This window comes from Epinephelus lanceolatus, chromosome 1 (genome assembly GCF_041903045.1).
Source record: "Epinephelus lanceolatus isolate andai-2023 chromosome 1, ASM4190304v1, whole genome shotgun sequence".
Classification (NCBI taxonomy): Eukaryota; Metazoa; Chordata; class Actinopteri; order Perciformes; family Serranidae; genus Epinephelus; species Epinephelus lanceolatus.
The window spans coordinates 40,459,700-40,478,138 of record NC_135734.1 but is presented as its reverse complement, the minus strand read 5'-3'; the positions used below and the strand labels follow the sequence as shown (position 1 = coordinate 40,478,138).

At 40.4% G+C, this 18,439-nt stretch overlaps 1 protein-coding gene across 2 annotated transcripts; it reads left to right on the top strand.

The window, feature by feature from the left end:
- The first annotated feature begins 1,144 nt into the window (after positions 1-1,144).
- Positions 1,145-15,195, top strand: hp1bp3 (heterochromatin protein 1, binding protein 3). 2 transcript variants are annotated; one of them, XM_033627516.2, is made up of 13 exons: positions 1,145-1,266; positions 1,741-1,821; positions 4,163-4,352; positions 5,111-5,173; positions 5,294-5,450; positions 5,561-5,704; positions 7,598-7,657; positions 8,147-8,286; positions 9,789-9,879; positions 10,113-10,272; positions 11,524-11,635; positions 12,058-12,222; positions 13,767-15,195. In XM_033627516.2, the coding sequence occupies exons 2-13, from the start codon at positions 1,755-1,757 to the stop codon at positions 14,281-14,283; spliced, it is 1,866 nt and encodes a 621-aa protein (XP_033483407.2). In that variant the 5' UTR covers positions 1,145-1,266; positions 1,741-1,754; the 3' UTR covers positions 14,284-15,195. The 2 variants fall into 2 exon arrangements, with proteins under 2 accessions (XP_033483407.2, XP_033483408.2); XM_033627517.2 differs by lacking the exon at positions 5,111-5,173.
- The last annotated feature ends 3,244 nt before the right edge of the window (positions 15,196-18,439 follow it).

The window sequence follows — 18,439 nt, the reverse complement described above, 5'->3', positions numbered from 1 at the left end:
GCATGGACACAGAACATTAGTATCATGTTTGAGCTTTTTCGAAAAAAACATGGAAAGAGTAAAAACTTTGTTTTGGTAGCTAGCCTAAAATATAAACCACGCATAATGATACCACAAGGGTGTGATAAAGAGTACTCATTTTCAGGGTATTTTCAGTTTGTCACTTTAGCTGAAGTGCTTCTGGTGTCTGTCTATATTTTATGTTTAATTTGTATCTAATACTGTTCTGAATAAGAAAAATTGCTTCTTCTTCATTTTGACTTTGTTAGCATTAGACAACTACAGCTCCCATCAGTCTTTGCCCCAGACTCCATTTCAAAACTTATCAGGGCTGTAGTTTTTGAATGCATACAATAATAATTGATAAATCTTGGTTGAATCAATAATGTGCGCAGATTATGTTGACCTGTAAGGTAGAGGATATCAAGTTAGCTCGACATTTGGACATAAACCCTCAGTTTATGTTTGAGCTTTCAAGAAAGAACATTGAAAGAGAGAAAACCTAGCTAGCTAGTGAATTTAAACCACAAATAAGTGACTATAAGTGATCATTTTTGTGTATTTTAATGGAGGTTTACTTTATTACTCTAGCTGAAGTTTGTTTTGGTGTTTCCTGTCTATATTTTACTCATTTTGTGTATCTAATATTGTCCTGAATAGTAGAAGTTGCTAACATTTTAGCAGTAGACAACTACAGCTCCCATGAGCCTTTGCCACAGACACATTTTCCGATCTTAAGTAAAGCATACAGTTAGAATTGATTTATCTTGGTGAAATTAATCATGTGCTCAGATTGTATTGACCTGTAAGGTAGAGGATATCAAGTTAACTCAACATACGGACTTAAACCCCCAGTAACACGTTTTAACTTTTTAAAACATTGAAAGAAAAAAAAGTTTTTTGTTTGCTAGCTAGCCTATTTCCTGTTAGCTTGACCGGCCAAAGCTAACGGCAGCGATACTGCTGCACTTTATTTAAAATTGTCCGGTGCACTTCATTTGGTTGCTTTAAGATAATTTCAAAATGTTTAAAAATAGACTGTAAAAGATATTATTTCATATAACGTTAGTCAAAGGGTTATTTTTATTTTTTATGTTTTGTTTTGTTTCTCAACGGTTAGTGTCGGCTCGGCTGTGACGTGCCCGTGTGACGCTGCGACGTCACCAACGGTCCTAACGGGGCGGGGCTCGTAAACAGAGAAATCTAAATAAAGGATCGTGCAGAATTTTTACTCCAAAGTATCTGACTTTTCTCCACAAGTAAAAGGTAAGTTTGATCCGCGTTGTGATAACTCATCAAATAAATGTGTAGTTGCACGGATGCGATGCTGGAGAAAATACGTAGGCCGGCGGTTTTTACTCCATGCAACTGAAATGAATTTTATCTGCCGTGTGCGACGCGACGCCATTACTGTGTGTACAAACCGACGGACAAAATGGCGAAATTACCAAAAAATCCTGCAACTCATTTTCTGGCTCGTGTGAAGACTGTCGAAATGTGTTTGCGAAGGCTGGCGGAGGAGCCGGAGAGCAGTGCACCGTCTTGGAGGTGGCTGCGATTAGCCAAACACAAAAGCAGCTCCTCTTGTGTGTAAGGATAATGGGCCTCAATGAATGAAGTGGGATTGGCACGGTCCACCATGTTTCACGGCGCACGTACACAGGACGGGCCTCGGGACAGTGTTGTGCGTTAATGTGGTTTCCCCTGGTGTTACGAAACGTGTTTATTTTCCTCATCCAGGTAAATCTCGTGTGATGCCGATACGCCGAGCAGCAGCGACTCCGACCCCGGAGAAGCCCCCCTCCGTTGCAGCAGAGGAAGGTGAGGCTGGGGTCGTCCATCACCTGAACCAGAGACCCGTGAACGCACCGTCATCACTGACACAGCTCCGGTCTCACTGCAGCCCACACAGCCCTACACTGTAGTCTGGGTATTCAGCATGGCCTCATGGCTGTGTGGGCATGCAAAGTTTGTTTTTACACCCTTTAGTAACAGGAGCAAGTACAAATCAAATATCAGAATTAAACTCCGCAATATATTTGGTGCTTACATGCAGACTTAAATTAGAATTGGGCAATATTATGTCCTTGAGGACAAAATGTACATACTTTGGGCATGTTGGACAAGCAGGCAATTAAAACAAGTCCACAATTCTGCATTACACCAGTTAAAATTAGAAAAAAATAAGCGTCTTGTCCTGCATTTTGTCGTCAAAAATCCCCAATTGTCATCAGAACACTTATTTTAAAGTGCAAATAGACATGTTTTTAAAGTTAAGTCATTATTATTAAGTAAATATTGATTATAAAATGTAACTGCCATAGAATAAAGACACCATACGTGTTAAGATTGGTTCCCTATACGCTTGGCACTGTGTAATTCTGTCTGCCACTAGGTTTGATCTCCCAGGAAATTGACGTCCCACCTTGATTTATGGCTCAAAGTGCCATTGCGCAACCAAACAGGAAGAGAATAGTTGTTTCCTGGTAGCTATCTATTGCCATCCCCAGCTACTAAGGAGTATCAACACAAGTTCTTTGCAATTACTATCCTCAGTTTTGGAAATGACGGACACTGGACAAACCAAAGTAACCGTAGAAGTAACTAAAGCTCAAAGAAGAAATGGAAAGTAATCTGGTATCTTTGCGACAGGCGCTAACATTAAAACCACTTGGAAACTGTGGTAGATGTTGAAAAGTTATCTGTCGTCACTTTGGGTAATGTCTCTGAAGTCAAAGACTAGGTTAAAGGTTAGGCCTAGCTGCAGCAGATACAGCCAATCAGCAGTCACAAACTGAATAGTGCACCACAGTATGGAAATCAAACCAAACAAAGACAATCAGTCAAGCAATCCTGCACAACTCAAGCTGTAGAATTTACCTTTAAGTTCCATAAGTAACTTCTGTCCCCCGCCCCCCCTCTGTAACTCATGTTTCCTGTTTCTATCTACCTCACTGTTTCTTTAAAGGAATACTTTACCCACAGAACGATCATTTGTAAATCAATTGGCCACGCTGTGTTACCTTGAATTTTGTGAAAATACTGTTGTTTTTCTCGCACGCTTCACTAGAAGACGGCAAACGCATTGATTTTTCAATTGATTGGAGACCGTGTTTCACTACAGCAAAACTATATCAAACTCTCATACACCTCGTGCAGTATAATCCAAGTCTCATTTATCCAGTCATATGCTCAGTGCTTCACAAACATGCATTTTCACTAAAAAACCTTAGACTTTGAAGAGTGTAGACAAGTTTTACTTTCAGTTCAGTTTTAAATTGCAAGGTTTTCAAAAAATGCATGTGTTTGGGAAGTACTGAGTGTACGGCTGGACAAATGAGATGTGGATTAGACGGCAGGAGTTGTGTGAGAGTTGTAAATGGATGTTTCGAAATAGTTTTGTTGTTAAACGTGGTCCCCAATATATCAGTAAGTTCTATAACTTCTGTGGAGGCAGATGGCAAAACTTTTTAACAAATTGAAAGTAACACAGCACGACTTACTGATATGCAACTGGTCATTTTGTGAGTGAAGACATCCTTTACCCAATTAATGGGTCATGGGTCCATTCTGAATGGACCACAAGTGACTCACAAACGTGTCGAATTTGTTTTAAAAAAAAAAACACTTAATTTTGAAGTACAGCAAATTTTTGAAGTGCTGTTTCCTGCTGTAGAGTGTGAATAACAGATAGCTAGTTAACAGAGACAGCGAACTAGCTTGATGACGCAGCCAAACCTAAGTAAGATGCTGAATATATTAAGCTGTGTGGACCCTGAACTAATGACTAAGGAGAAATCTGGACCCTGTGGCTGGACCAGTTGGGAATCACTGCTTTACATTACAGATCCTGACACAAAATTGGTCGTGGAAGTATATTTGTGGGTGTTAATATCATTACCCAACATATATTTGTAAAATTATTTACATACTTGTGAGTATTTTGCTCTACAAAATTCCCCGACAGTGTCTCTTTCTCTTTCAAAATAGCTTACATTGTTCTGCTTTGGGAAATCATTTGGAAAAATGTCACACAAACCAAATAGAAAACTACAAAAGACAATATTTTTTACAGTGGAATAGTCGGTCAGCTACTGTTTGGAAAAAGAAAAGTCATTGCATTGTTTCCCCACTCATAGTTTGTATGGTTTCCTCCTTTCAGAGCCTGAAGCATCCTCAGAGGAGTCCCCCTCCGCTGACGAGGAGCAGGCTGCATCTTCAGCCGCACCAACCGAGGGCGATGAGGGCGACGCCGACGCTGAGGCCGAGGGCGAAACAAGGCCCACAGAGAACGGAGAGAAGGCTGAAGGAGCGGCGGAGGAGAAGGAAGGAGAAGGGACCGGGAAGAAAGAGTGAGTTCCACCAGAGAGCGAGAGTTGCAACTCTGAACGCTGCGATATTTCACTTTGATAGCACTTTTATCTGTTTATATGATCCTTACCTCTGCTGGATAACAGCAGACTGCTCCTCCTGTGGTTGCAGTGTTGCATTTCCCAAAGGATGCGACCTGTCACAGCCACGTTCATCAGACAGATATCAGACAGATGTGTCGGTCCCTTTGTCCGCAGTCTTGGAGGAGTGCAGGAGGGGAGGACGTAAGCGTCATGAGAGTCTGACGGTTTACCAGCTCAGTCCAAATCTGAAAACTAATAGAGAGAGCAGCAGCATCCACTACAAGCTACTAACATTCAGAATAATGCTACGAAAATATTTTTGTTTCGCCTTCTTAGTACAAAAATGATTAAAATATGTATCAAGCCCTGCACTTAATCAAAATGTTTGGACATTTCTAAAGCATCGTGGACAAAATATTTCATAAAAATAATGACCTCTGTGTAGAGCAGTTTTCCAAAATATGTACCTAGACAGTGGAAAAAACTCAGCTGCAGGTGATGAACTATTACTGACATTAAAACCTGGCTTTCACAGTTAATAACTCCTAATTTCTCCTCCTTGTCTTCTCCCAGACCTTGACAAAGCAAACATTCACTTCTCTGCACATAGTACCCTAGTTTAGCAAGTCATTTGGGGTCAAATTACCATGGTGATCATTAAGACAGATGTTCTCAAATTTCATTTTGTCTTTCCCGTCGGTGACAAATGGACAAAGTGACAAATGCAAGGACTGCGCGGCTGGACAGTGTGCAACACACTGCTATGTTCTCCTACTAAGGTGAGGATGTGATAAAGATAAGGGTGGTAACAATCACAGTGAAATATCGCTTCTAAAGAAACGAACCACTTCACTGAACCCGTGTCTCGCTCCTCCTTTTTTTTTTTTTTGCGGCGGCAGGTTGAAGGATGGCTACAAGTACAAGAAAGCCAAAGTCAAGAAGGTGAAAAGGACGATTCCTGCGTGGGCCAGCGTCGCTGCCAGCAAAAAGCTTCCTGTCACCAACTTTGCAGGCACTCAGAACAAAGTGGATAATATCCTCATCGAAGCTATTACGGTGTGTACGAACTCTGTAAATCCATCGACTCAGTCTGTCACGTGTGTTTGTTTTTCCCTGATTTTTTTGGTATTAAAAAAATCTGATCCTTTGTCCTCGTGTCTTCACAGTCTTGTAATGACAGAACCGGGGTTTCGTACCAGTCTGTCATGAAATATATCCTGAAAAAATACCCGGGGATGGAACTCGACAGGAAGAAGTTTCTCATCAAGAAAGCAATGAAGAAACATTTGGAGAAGGGAACTATCAAACAGGTAAATGTTTCTCATGCAGGGATATACAGTCAGGTCCATAATTATTTGGACAATGATACACTTGTCATCATTTTGGCTCTGTACACCACCACAATGGGTTTTAAATGAAACAATGAATACCTGCTTAAAGTGCAGACTCTCAGCTTTCATTTAAGGCTTTTTTCCAAAAATGTAGTATGAACCGTGTAGGAATTACAACCATTTATTCACACAGTCCCCCAACTTTAAGGGCTCATAAGTATTTGGACAAACTAACATAATCATCAATTTAACAGTCAGTTTTAATACTTGGTTGCAAATCCTTTACAGTCAATGACTGCCTCAAGTGTTGGACACATAGGCATCATCAGATGCTGGGTTTCTTCCCTGGTGATGCTCTGCCAGCACTTTACTGCAGCCGTCTGCACTTCCTGTTTGTGTTTTGGGTGTTTTGCCCTCAGTTTTGGTTTCAGCAAGAGAAACGCATGTTCAGTTGGATTCAGGTCAGATGATATGACTTGGCCATTGCAGAACATTCCACTTCTTTGCCTTAAAAATGTCTTTGGTTGCTTTTGCAGTATGCTTCAGGTCAATGTCCATCTGCACTGTGAAGCATCGTCCAATGAGTTTTGAAGCATTTGGTTGAATTTGAGCAGATAATGGTGCCCCAAACACTTCAGCTTTCATCCTGCTGCTCTTGTAAGCAGTCACATCATCAATAAATACAAGAGAACCAGTTCCACTGTCAGCCATACATGGCTATGACATAACAGTACCTCCACCATGCTTCACTGATGAGGTGGTGTGCTTTGGATCATGAGCAGTTCCTTCCCTTCTTCCTTCTCTTCTCTTCCCATCATTCTGGTAGTTGATCTTTGTTTTATCTGTCCATAGTATGCTGTTCCACAACTGTACAGGCTTTTTAGATGGTTTTTGACAAACTCTAATCTGGCCTTCCATTTTTAAGGCTAACCAATGGTTTGCATCTTGTGATAAACCCTCTGTATTTATTCTAGTGAAGTCTTGTCTTGCTTACAAGAGCAGCAGGATGAAAGCTGAAGTGTTTGGGGCACCATTATCTGCTCAGATTCAACTAAATGCTTCAAAACTCATTGGACGATGCTTCACAGTGCAGTTGGACAATGACCTGAAGCATATTGCAAAAGCAACCAAAGACATTTTTAAGGCAAAGAAGTGGAATGTTCTGCAATGGCCAAGTCATATCATCTGACCTGAATCCAACTGAGCATGCGTTTCTCTTGCTGAAGCCAAAACTGAGGGCAAAACACCCAAAACACAAGCAGGAAGTGCAGACGGCTGCAGTAAAGTGCTGGCAGAGCATCACCAGGGAAGAAACCCAGCATCTGATGATGTCTATGGGTCCAACACTTCAGGCAGTCATTGACTGTAAAGGATTTGCAACCAAGTATTAAAACTGACTGTTAAATTGATGATTATGTTAGTTTGTCCAAATACTTATGAGCCCTTAAAGTTGGGGGACTGTGTGAAGAAATGGTTGTAATTCCTACACGGTTCATACTACATTTTTGAAAAAAGCCTTAAATGAAAGCTGAAAGTCTGCACTTTAAGCAGGTATTCATTGTTTCATTTAAAACCCATTGTGGTGGTGTACAGAGCCAAAATGATGACAAGTGTATCATTGTCCAAATAATTATGGACCTGACTGTAGATAAGATTGATGCATTGATTGAAGCTTAGTTGTAAACCAGTTCGACAGACATGCTAACATCAAACCCTTTAATGGCCATGTGCACACTGCTTCAAACTTTGGAAAAATCCTAAGTTTCACAGGCTTTGGTGCATATTGTCCATTTACAGATGTTCATTAAAATGTGTAGGAAACCATGAAGCGTTATCACTTATTTTCTTGTTTTTGCTCCGTCTCTCACGCAGCTGAAGGGTAAAGGACTTTCAGGAACCTTCGCCATTGGGAAGCAGCCCACCTTGTCGAAGGTACGTTACAGCAGAGGTCAGAGTCTCTGCTCGCTGCCTAGCAACAACGTAATTGTTGTATACTTGGGTTTTTGTACAGATTAAACAAATGAAATAAAGCATTACATAATCAGTGAGCATTAGTGATGCTGGGAATTTGTTACTGTTGGACAGAGTCCTGTGTTCAGTCTCTGTGCTAAGCTAAGCTAACCAGCTGCTGGCAATAGCTTCACATTTAATGGACAGATATAAGAGTGGTATTGATCTTTCTCTCATCTAACTCTCTGGAATTACTTCTTTAAATCATGAGTTAAATTTGGACTGCAGCGTTTCTTTACTGATGTCCAACTAGCCCCACAAGATAATACCTTCAGTAGGAGATCACAGCACAATATCTGATAGGTCTAATTCTTGTGTTACTGATGATGTAGTGTCAGCAGTTAATTTTCCCCTAAAAGAGTATGATGTGTTGGGTTGTAATCATGATGTCTTCAATGGGTGGTGTTTTAGAAAGCTGCTCAGAAGATGGAGTCTCTGGGAGATGCTCTTCCTCTCATCATCACTCGGCTCTGTGAGCCCAAAGAGGCGTCCTACAACCTGATCAAGAAATACCTGGAGCAGCACTTCCCCAACTTCAACATTGAAAAGAGGTACAGAGCATTATTTTCTGTTGAGTGTTGTTTTATATAACTTTACAGATAGTGCCGCATGATTTGATAAAAATGTTGTGATTTGAGTGGACAATATCGCAATTTGCAATTACAAAATAATTTTAAAAATGGTATCATTAGTCTTCTTGCTTGATTCAGTGTTTCCCCTACATTACATTAGGGGGGCACTAACCTGACCTGACATAGTTATTGTTATGGACAGACAGTGTCTAAATGACCATCAACAGACTGCGCACAGTCAAACACGCTGCTGGCACTGTACCTACAGCGGAGCGAGCCTGTGTTGCATTCAGGCGTTGTCATGTAAATGACAAATTCCAACACGCCATAGCACAACACAGCAGCCTGTCAAGTGAGCCGAACCCGAGCAAAATTTTTCATTTGTTATTATATAGCTTGTTATGGAGTCCGTGATTTCCCTGTGACACTTACAAATGTTTGTGTAACTGTGCTTGGATGTTGTTTTATGAGGCTCTGGCGGCTTTCAGTTGTCTCTTTGTCTTTAACGTTACACAGCTCGGCTTTCTCTCGCATGCACTCTTCCTACTTTTCTCTGTGCTGTCTCAAGTGCTGATATAGACTGGTCGTGTTGCCGCGGGACGTGCCGACTTTAACTTTTAAACTTTTACACAGCACGTCTTTCTGTTAAACGTCGCTGTACCTGAATCCAAAGTATCGCCATGTAATAGATGTTGCGGGGTTTTTTTTCCGCCACCAACTCAGCCTGTTCATGGTCGTGCTCATGCTCCTCTTCAGCGTCTGTGTTGCCAACACAGCCGCTGAAGAAGACGTGCAGACGTGCAGCTGTGACCAACAGTTAGTCACAGCTGCATGCCGGATAGTCACCTGACCATACGTGCTGCACACACCAGGATAGCTTGTGGCCGTGATGTCAACAGACTCCACACACTACAGCAGAGGTAGTCACGTTCATAGGCACACACGTTAACATTTATTTACATTAAATCGCAAATCGCAGCCTTTTATGCGGTTATGTAATCGCACAGCCTGACATCGCGGTTGCAATTAGATTAATCGTGCAGCACTATTTACAGACAACCAAGTAGAACAACCAGCTAGAATTGATGATTATTTTTTATTGTTCATTCATGTATTACTTTTAATTCTAACAAGTCTTTAAAGTTTCCAGTTTCAAACGGACGAACAATTAAAAAACAAATATTGAACTGATGATAATAATTAATGGAGTAGATTCAAGCAACTTGTTTCATTTGGGAATCTATAAACAGCTAATGTTTAATATTGTCTTTGATAGTAGAAGATGAATCCGTCCATGATCAAAAGTGGAGCTAATTTAACAGTCAAACAATTTCTTTGGCACTACAGCATCAAAATTAACATTCCAGCACACACACACTGGATTTTAGTGATTCAGTAACTTAACAAAAACGGAGTGTGTAAATCTGTGTTATTAGCTGAGTTTATTGAATAGGTGAATGATTAACTGACCTTGTCCTCAGGCCAGACGTCCTGAAGTCAGCCCTGGTGAGGGCGGTAGAGAAAGGACAGCTGGAGCAGATCACTGGGAAAGGCGCCAGAGGGACCTTCCAGGTGAAGCCTTTTTATTAATTATTGTCCAAATGAGTCACAACTGCTGTTAAAAATAACAAGTAGCGTATAAATTGTGACCTGCTGGTGAAGTGCAGTTTGCAACATGCAGGCCTCCGTCTGCTGTTCATATTAAAGCCACCATGGTGGACAAAGATGTAGCTGATTACCTGTACAGATTCAGTAACGGGGAAATCACGTGATAACTTAAAAATGGTTTTATCTGACTGTCGCAGCTGAAGCGTACCGGTAACCAGGTCCTGCTGAAAGGCACCAATCTGGAGGACGCCATCACCGCCGCCATCACAGCCATGAATGAACCCAAAACCTGCAGTACCACCACCCTACGCAGATATCTAGTGGACGCAAACAAGGACAGAAAGGAGTACCAGTTAGGTAAGAGTCTATCTTTTGGTTGGATGTCTTAGCAGAACGGCTGCTGACCACCTGCTGCTTCCTCTGGTACTAACAAATTCAGTTAAGTAACTTCAAATGATTGGTCTCCAGCTGAATGATATGAGGAAAATATGCAATAGCATTGCTGGATATTGCTACAACTATATTACTTGCAATAAACGGACCCCTCATTTTTATGGACAGAATTTCAAAACTCCAATTTTACCAGCATTTTTCAGATATATCAAATTCAAACTATTCACACATAACTTCAGCTAGCGGGCTCACTTGAAGGGAATTATGGAACGTTGTGAGAAAATGAAGAAATGTTTGTGATGATTAATAAAACAACACATATCGTAATGCAGCTCAAATATCAAGCTGCATTACGTCAACAGCTACAGAAAATAAATTTGCCATTATGTTACATTACGTGGAAGGTTATCCGCAGAAAATTACTGCAACACTTTCTTTATACACCACAAAATTCTGTAACATTTCCAGGCCTAAAAAAAAGTTCTTAAAAATTTCCATGAATTTTCCGGGTTTTCCATGACTGTGGGAACGTTGTAATAAATAAACATATTATAGCAGTTCTTGGCTGAGACTCTAACCGTACCTGTGCCTATTGTCTCTCCTGTATCCTGTCACACTTTCCTCTTGTAGCTCGGCAGCACTAGTCAAACAAACCTCTTTGCATGTGCGCAGATTCTGCCCAATCAGGCAATGACTCGCGCTGAGGGCCCAGTGTGATTGGCCAAAGAGTTAACTACATGGCTTATGTTAGACAAAATAGCTCCTGCAGACAGAATTTTATTTTAATAATGTAATATTTTATGTTTAATCCTTAAATAGATTTAATAGCAAATGCTAAAGTAGAGTTTTGAGATTATTTTGCCTTAAATTTTGCTCCAACCTCTTCTTTAGGTTTGTATTCACCATAACACCTTATTATCTCAATGAAATATTCTGAAACTAATGTCAGTATATCAGTATATAACACAAAAAGGCAATTTATAATTTTTGTGAATTAAAAAAAAAAAATCTGCATTGCTGGTGAGTTAAAAACGTTGATTACAGACACTTTAAGATCTGAAGTTTGTCTCTGTAACATAGACCATCTTGCATTTTGTAATGAAGAGTTAAAGTTCAGAAAAAGTGAAATTCAGATGAGCTGACTATGAAACCTGAAACTCAAACACACTTCACTGTGGGCTTTGGTGTCACTAAAGTGGGAACTCTTTTCTTCAGTGGCCAATCTGAGGAGGACCCTGACGAAGTGTAAAGTACTAGGCTGGATGGAGCAGATCACGGGTCACGGCTTCACAGGGACCTACCAGCTCTCCTTCCCGTTCTACCCAAGGTTTGTCTGCTACATGTAGAGAAAATCTTTCTTTTATTTAGTCATTAAATACTTACAGTCTTTACAGTTTTACTTTACAGTCTCTAAAAGAGTACCTTTTTTTTCCTTTAACACACTTTGACTTATGGTTTAATAATCTCTATATTTCTGGCACTGGTGGCCTTCAGTGTCAAAAAGACACAGTGGCAGTCATTAACACTTACGACTGTGCTCTAAAATATCCCTCCCTATAAATGGTCTCCAACTTTTTTCTCTTTAGTCGATGTAATGTGTTTTCTATAGTATATACTGTAGTTTGACAACATGTAAATATTTTTCTATTCACACACCAGGCTGGTAAGTTATAGCAATCTTTGGAGACAACATTCGTGGAGAAATCTCTCAAGACGCAGCAGATAAACGATTTCTATGTCTCTCTTTAGCCCCACCATCTTGTACCCAGACAAGTTCAAAGAGCTTCCGAAGAAAACCCCCCCACCTGCGACCAAGAGGAGGCGGACGGTGGAATCTTCTGACGAGGAAGAGGAGGAAGAAGAAGATGAAGATGAAGAAGAAGAGTCTGAGGACGAGGCTCCCGCCCAGAAGAGGTGGGTGTAAAAATTTGGATCCATTAGTGTCCTTAACACAGGGTTGCAGTCTGCAGGGAGTCTCTCCATCATTTATTATGACACCTCAGTGAGTGCTTTGCTCAGAAACACAGAAGCGGACCGTGCAGTCCAGCCACATCTTCATCAGGTCAGAATGTTTAAAAGTGGTTTCAGCATCTTCATAAACGCCTCAGAGAAGTTAAAAATTCAAGTAGTGCACAAAGTAAACGCATCATAGCACATTAATCCCAAAGATTTGAATTACAGAGACAATAAAGTGTCAGAAACATGTTTAAAAGTTAGATGAAAGGAAACATTTAATATTTTACAAGCGGAAAACACAAAATGGTATTAAACCTCTATAATTCCACGTCTGTATCATATTATACACCAACATAAATGGGCTGGGTGTCTAAATTTGATGCCTTTGAAGATATGCAGAAATTTCCTACAGACAGTGTGTGACTCACACAGAAGTAATCTCTCTCAATCATCACTTATGACCCACTAGAAATTTATGGTGGTGTATTTATCTGCCGAGACTCTGCCCTCTGCCTGCGTTTTTATATTTTCTGTGCTCGGGACGTTGATAGGTCTGTGCCCCCACAGCGCTCAGGTGAGGTTGGGACTTTATAAAAAGGTAGCGACCAGGTGCCAGACTGTAAGCAGCAGGCATCCAAGAGACACATTGCTAAAGAGAGTAAATTTAGCAAGACCAAAACAAGAGTGAATCTCGGGTTGGCTACTTTCACTTTCAGTTGCAGGTGTGTTAACGAACAGTTACTGACAATCTGCAATGTATACCTTTTTAAGAAGTGAAATAACGAATGATATAACCCAGTGCCAAGTAGTATCGAAACTTCTTCAATCAAACAATACCTGCATTTGATTCTTTTTGCACCAGGAGTCTGATCCAAGACAATCCTGACTCTTTATATTGCTGCTGTCTCTAGAGCTGCTCTCATCTGTTGAATGGTCAGTGTAACACCTGCCCGGTTGGCATGAGCTAACATCCGACTACAAGCCGTTTAATGGTCGTGACAGAAAGGGCTTGACTGTCGTTAAACCCGTTAAGAACTGTTAGGTAACATTAACTGTGTGCTGCTAACATTTAGCCCTGTTGCTGTGTGTGTGGTGGGATGGATTGTCACAACTGTCCCTGGCATAGAGCTTACACTCCTGCAGCAGCAGCAGCAGCTACAACCTATACAGCCGGTGGAGTTGGCAATTTACCTTTACCATGAAGAAATTGAAATATGAAAGAAATATTTTCACCACGTTTTTGGTTCAGGCCTCTTTGTGTCAGTATCTGAGAGGTAAACATGTACAATTTTACCTCTTTTAAAGAAGAAAAGTGAAACATTAGTGTCCACAACTTTTTAAAATATTTTGACCCGATGAAGATAAAACTTGGATCAAGATGCTGGCCATCTATACATCATAACTGTGCAATTTGGAGTGCAGGTGTTACTCTTTTCACTGATTGAACCCTCCTGTGACACCCGTCTACCTAACTAACGGCTCCTTGTTCAAATTATTCGTAGAAAATCTCAGAAGAGGCCTCCACCCAAGGCTCGCCGTCCCCCACCAGCCAAGAAATCTCGGAGCTCTAGTCAGTCAAAACCTAGTGGCAGGGGACGCGCTCCCTCCAAGAAGTCTCCAGCCAAGAAAGCAGTGTCCTCAGTGAAGAGACAAGGAAGGAAACCATCAGCCGCTAAGAAGGAATCCACAACGCCGTCTAAAGCCACCCCTGTCAAGAGAGGAGCTCCTGCAAGAAAGCCCAAAACACCAGCAGTAAAAAAGCTAAGCAAAAGGGGCTCCAAGCGACCGGTGTCCAGAGAGTCTACTCCAGAGGAGGAGGAGGAGGAAGTAGTCACAAAGGAGACGGCGAAGGGCGGGTCCAAGCGATCAAAGGCTGAGTTGTCCCCTGAGCCTGCAGTCAAAAAGGCAGCAACCAAAAGGCGGTCTGAACCCGAGGAGTCTCCAGAAGAGCCTGTCGTCAAAGGGGGGGCAAAGAACAGCAAGCAGTCCACTCGTAAGTCCAAGAGAGGGAAATACTGAGGCCGGGAGCAGCTTCCACGAACTGGGCCGCTCTGAATATGCAGCAGTCTGCCGCTTTGTTTTAGTGCTCTCTTTCTCTCTCTTTTTATCATTTTCTCCCTTTTTAACAGGGCAGTAGTTTTTTTTATTTCTATTGTAGAATAAGAACGTTATCCTACCAAGTTTACTGTACATTGAGAGTTTCTGAATTTCCTTTTTAATCACCATGTTGTAGAAAAGCGCAGTTAGTGTTGCCGTTAAAACAGATGTGACCAGCTGCCTGATCGGGAAAGCATAGCAAGATCCGACAAACTGTAACTAGAGCCATGTAGTGACTTCCGTTTTTATATCTGTTCCTCATCCACTCTATAAGCGTTGGCAGCACACGTTCCTAATATCAAATCAGTGTTTTGGAGGGTTGAAAAAGAGTTCATTTTAACTTAAAAACATTTAAATTGTTTCTAATGACATTAATATTTTATAAAACTCTGATTTTGAAGGTCTTGTCTTCTGTCCTGGGATCAGATTACAGTTTTTTCGGCTGTGCAGCACTGCATCAGAACCTAAATTTTTATCTATATTTGTCCTTATATAATTATTATTATTATTACTAACAATGATTGATGTTTGTTTATTTAAAAAAAAAAAAGCCCCTGACAAGATAAGGCTCGAGGATCAAACACTATGTTAGTATTCATTTCAAACACACCGGGGGGGGGGGAGAAATGTCTTTTTTGATATGTGTGTGTAATCGAGCATATACATACATTGATTTTATTGCTTCACAGCTGTAATTCAGTACCGAACTGTAAGAAATGTGTGTTGTGAATAAGAAAAAGGAGGATAATAGCTCATACATACCCTGCATGCATGTATTCCTTGTGTTGTTAAGCTTTTTTTCCAAGTCATTAATAAAATGGCTATATTTGTAAACTCTGCTGTTTTTTTTTTATTATTTGATTCAGTGTACAGGTAACTTACATTTTCCAGATTCCAGAACATAAAGAAGTGTTAGATATGGGCTTAACTATTATCAGTCATCAATTATTAGTTAAAAGGATTTCTTCATTTGGTGCAAAACTACTACAATGTTTAGTAATGTACAGGTCAGTGCGTCAGTCTTGCTGGGACGAGCAAGTGTTCCCAGAAGGAAATTATTAACGGAACAGTATCAATGATTCACCTTATTTAAGTATTTCACTTCTCGAGGGTTGTTATTCAGAAAAACAAATAAATAATGACATAAAAAAAAAGACAAGGGTGAATCTTCACCTAATCACATTAAGCGGTTTTACAGTCTCTTCTTGTTTAAAAAGGAGGGCTTCTTCATCCTGTTCAATTTCATGAGAAATGCTGTAATTGCATTTTGTTTTTAAGTGTGTGTGTAGATATTTAACATTAATTGGTTAAATTACATTTGGCACAGTGGTGCAGTGGTTAGCACTGTCACCTCACAGCAAGAGGGTTCAGGGTTCAATCCCAGGAGGAGCCCCTTCTGTGTGGAGTTTGCATGTTCTCCCTGTGTCAGCGTGGGTTTTCTCAGGGTACTCCAGCTTCCTCCCACAGTCCAAAGACATGCAGGTTAATTGGTGACTCTAAATTGTCCGTAGGTGTGAATGTGAGTGTGAATGGTTGTCTGTCTTCATGTGTCAGCCCTGTGATAGTCTGGTGACCTGTCCAGGGTGTCTCTCGACCAATGTCAGCTGGGATAGGTGACCCTCAAGAGGATAAGCGAAAATGGATGGTTAAATGACTTTTTTCACATTTGTATCAAACTTGTTGAAGTGCCACAAGTGTGCACAGTGGTAGCGTAAGTATTTTACTCAAGTACAGCTTTAAAGGCACTTGTACTGTGGTTTGTCTGTCTTGTGCTACTTTCCCCTTCACTACATGTCAAAGCAAAACATTATACGTTATACTTCCTTGAATGTTTGACAGCTATAATTACTACTTACTTTTAAGATTTAGGTTTATAACAAAACGTGTGATAAACTTACATACTAAGATTACATTGATAATACATCTTAAAACAGATAACGTTAAACCAGTGGTTTGCAACCTTTTTGGCTCGTGACACCGGTGACATATCAGTGTCTGGTTTCAGATGTTCATGAGTTGGAGCAAATAATTATTCTGTAAACTTCTCAGATGGCTTTGATTGAAATATGTTAGCATCCAATATTTAACTAAAAAAAAAAAAGATCATGTAAAAGTCCAATCAAAATGCAAATTTGTATCACAGACCACTCCCACACATCGTTTTCCTGTCTGGTCTTGCAGCAATAAGGGACTGAAGTAAGTTTAGCTATATATAACATTTTTCAGTGCTCACTCTTACTACGGGTCTGAGCAACTCTGACTTGGCTGACTCAGACTCAGACTCAGACTGAGAAGTGACTTCACAAGTGTGTCAAGTTTGGGAAAAATACACTACATACAGTAAATTTCCAGCACAGAGCTTTTATTTTGAAGTGATGTTTCCTTCTGTAGGGTGACTGTTGCACAGGTAGGAGACAGAGACAGTAAACTAACTTGATGACACGGCTGACCACAAGTGTGACACTGAAATTGAAGCTGTTATATCAAGGCCACCGGGCTCTATTGACAACAACAGTAATGTAACTAAGCAGAACACTGCAGGTGCTCGTCTACCACAGCCTTGATTGGTTAGTGTGTGAGCAGAGTAAATATTCACATATAGAGTCAGCCTAAATTGATAGTGATTTTCTCAGGTGGCTAAAATAAGTTTTGCTGCAGCCCTGTCCACAGCTGTACATGCTTAGCTTCTGTGCCAACAGATTTGATCTATCTAAGATGCTCACAAAGCAACACAGTACATAAAATAAGCAGAGCAGAAACATCAGATCAGTCAGACCACAGTGTTTAACTATATACTGCTACATGTTACACTTCAGGCTGAAATTACAAAAATGTTTGGTAATTTTTCAGAACAAGTGCCAGCTGTCTGCCCCGAGGTGACTGTTGTTGTTAGCCCAACATCAGCGTGACTTGGTCTATACACTGTGAAACATACCAACAACAAACACAAAAGGACCCGTTTACAATGTTTATGTTTCAAACAATCTGTGTAGTATGGTTGTGACATCACAGATTCACAGAAATCCTGATGGCTCGTCTTAAGGCACAGTTTCTGAATACTAACTGTGAGCGTTTCTCTGTGGACTGAGCGATTGATACTCTCACAGTATTTATAAAGTAGAAGAAGAAGAAAAAGAAGAAGATATATTTTATTAATCCCTGAAGTGAAATTCAATTTTTTCACTCTGTTGTCATGCACACACAGGCCTGAAATACACACATGCATAAACAGGACCTATGTGTGCATTGAATGGAGAGATGTCAGAGCAGGGGGCTTAAACAGTGCCCCCCACAAGTGAGGTGAACTGGCACCTCTCCAGCTACCAGTCCACGCTCCATATTTGATCCATACGGGGACATGAGCCTGTGATCCTCTGGTTGCACACCAAGTCCCTATGGGCTGAGCTACTGCCGCCCCTATATCTGCTTTTTTTTTTTGTTTAAAAAAAAGACATGGAAATCTGACTTTTCTCTATATGGGGCCTTTAATATCTTACTGTTTTCTTTTTATTCTTTTCTGCCTCATTAATGAGGATGATGAGATGATGGGGGTCCCCCTGAGGTTTATTTTGTGACCCTTTGGATGGGGCCCCAAAGTTAGAAGCATTGGACTGAACTACTGACCTGTATCTAAAGTAGTAAACTAGCTTTGTGTCGACCAGCTGCAACAATAAAATGCTGCTCACGCACTGATGCATCAGTAAGTATCAGTTACAGGTTTCTGTGGAACAAGCACTTTCCCTTTTGGTACTGTCAGTATATTTGGATGACAACCTTTATGTAGTATTTTAGAAGCAGAACTTTTACTTTTAAGACTGTTCAGTCCATACAGTTATTTTAAACAAAGATAGTAATACCATTTGAAATTTTTGAAAAACAAACTATATACATGTGGGTATTGATTAAACTGCATTAAAGAATTTTTTTTAAGACTTTACAAATTTCTTTTGTTTTCATTGCTTTATTATTTTTCAGTCCATGTATTGTTTTAATATAATGTCTGATTTATATTTTCAGTTGTTGTGGCAATGTGTTTTAGTCCATTTCCATTTGTGAAAAATAAAAAAAATTAAATTTT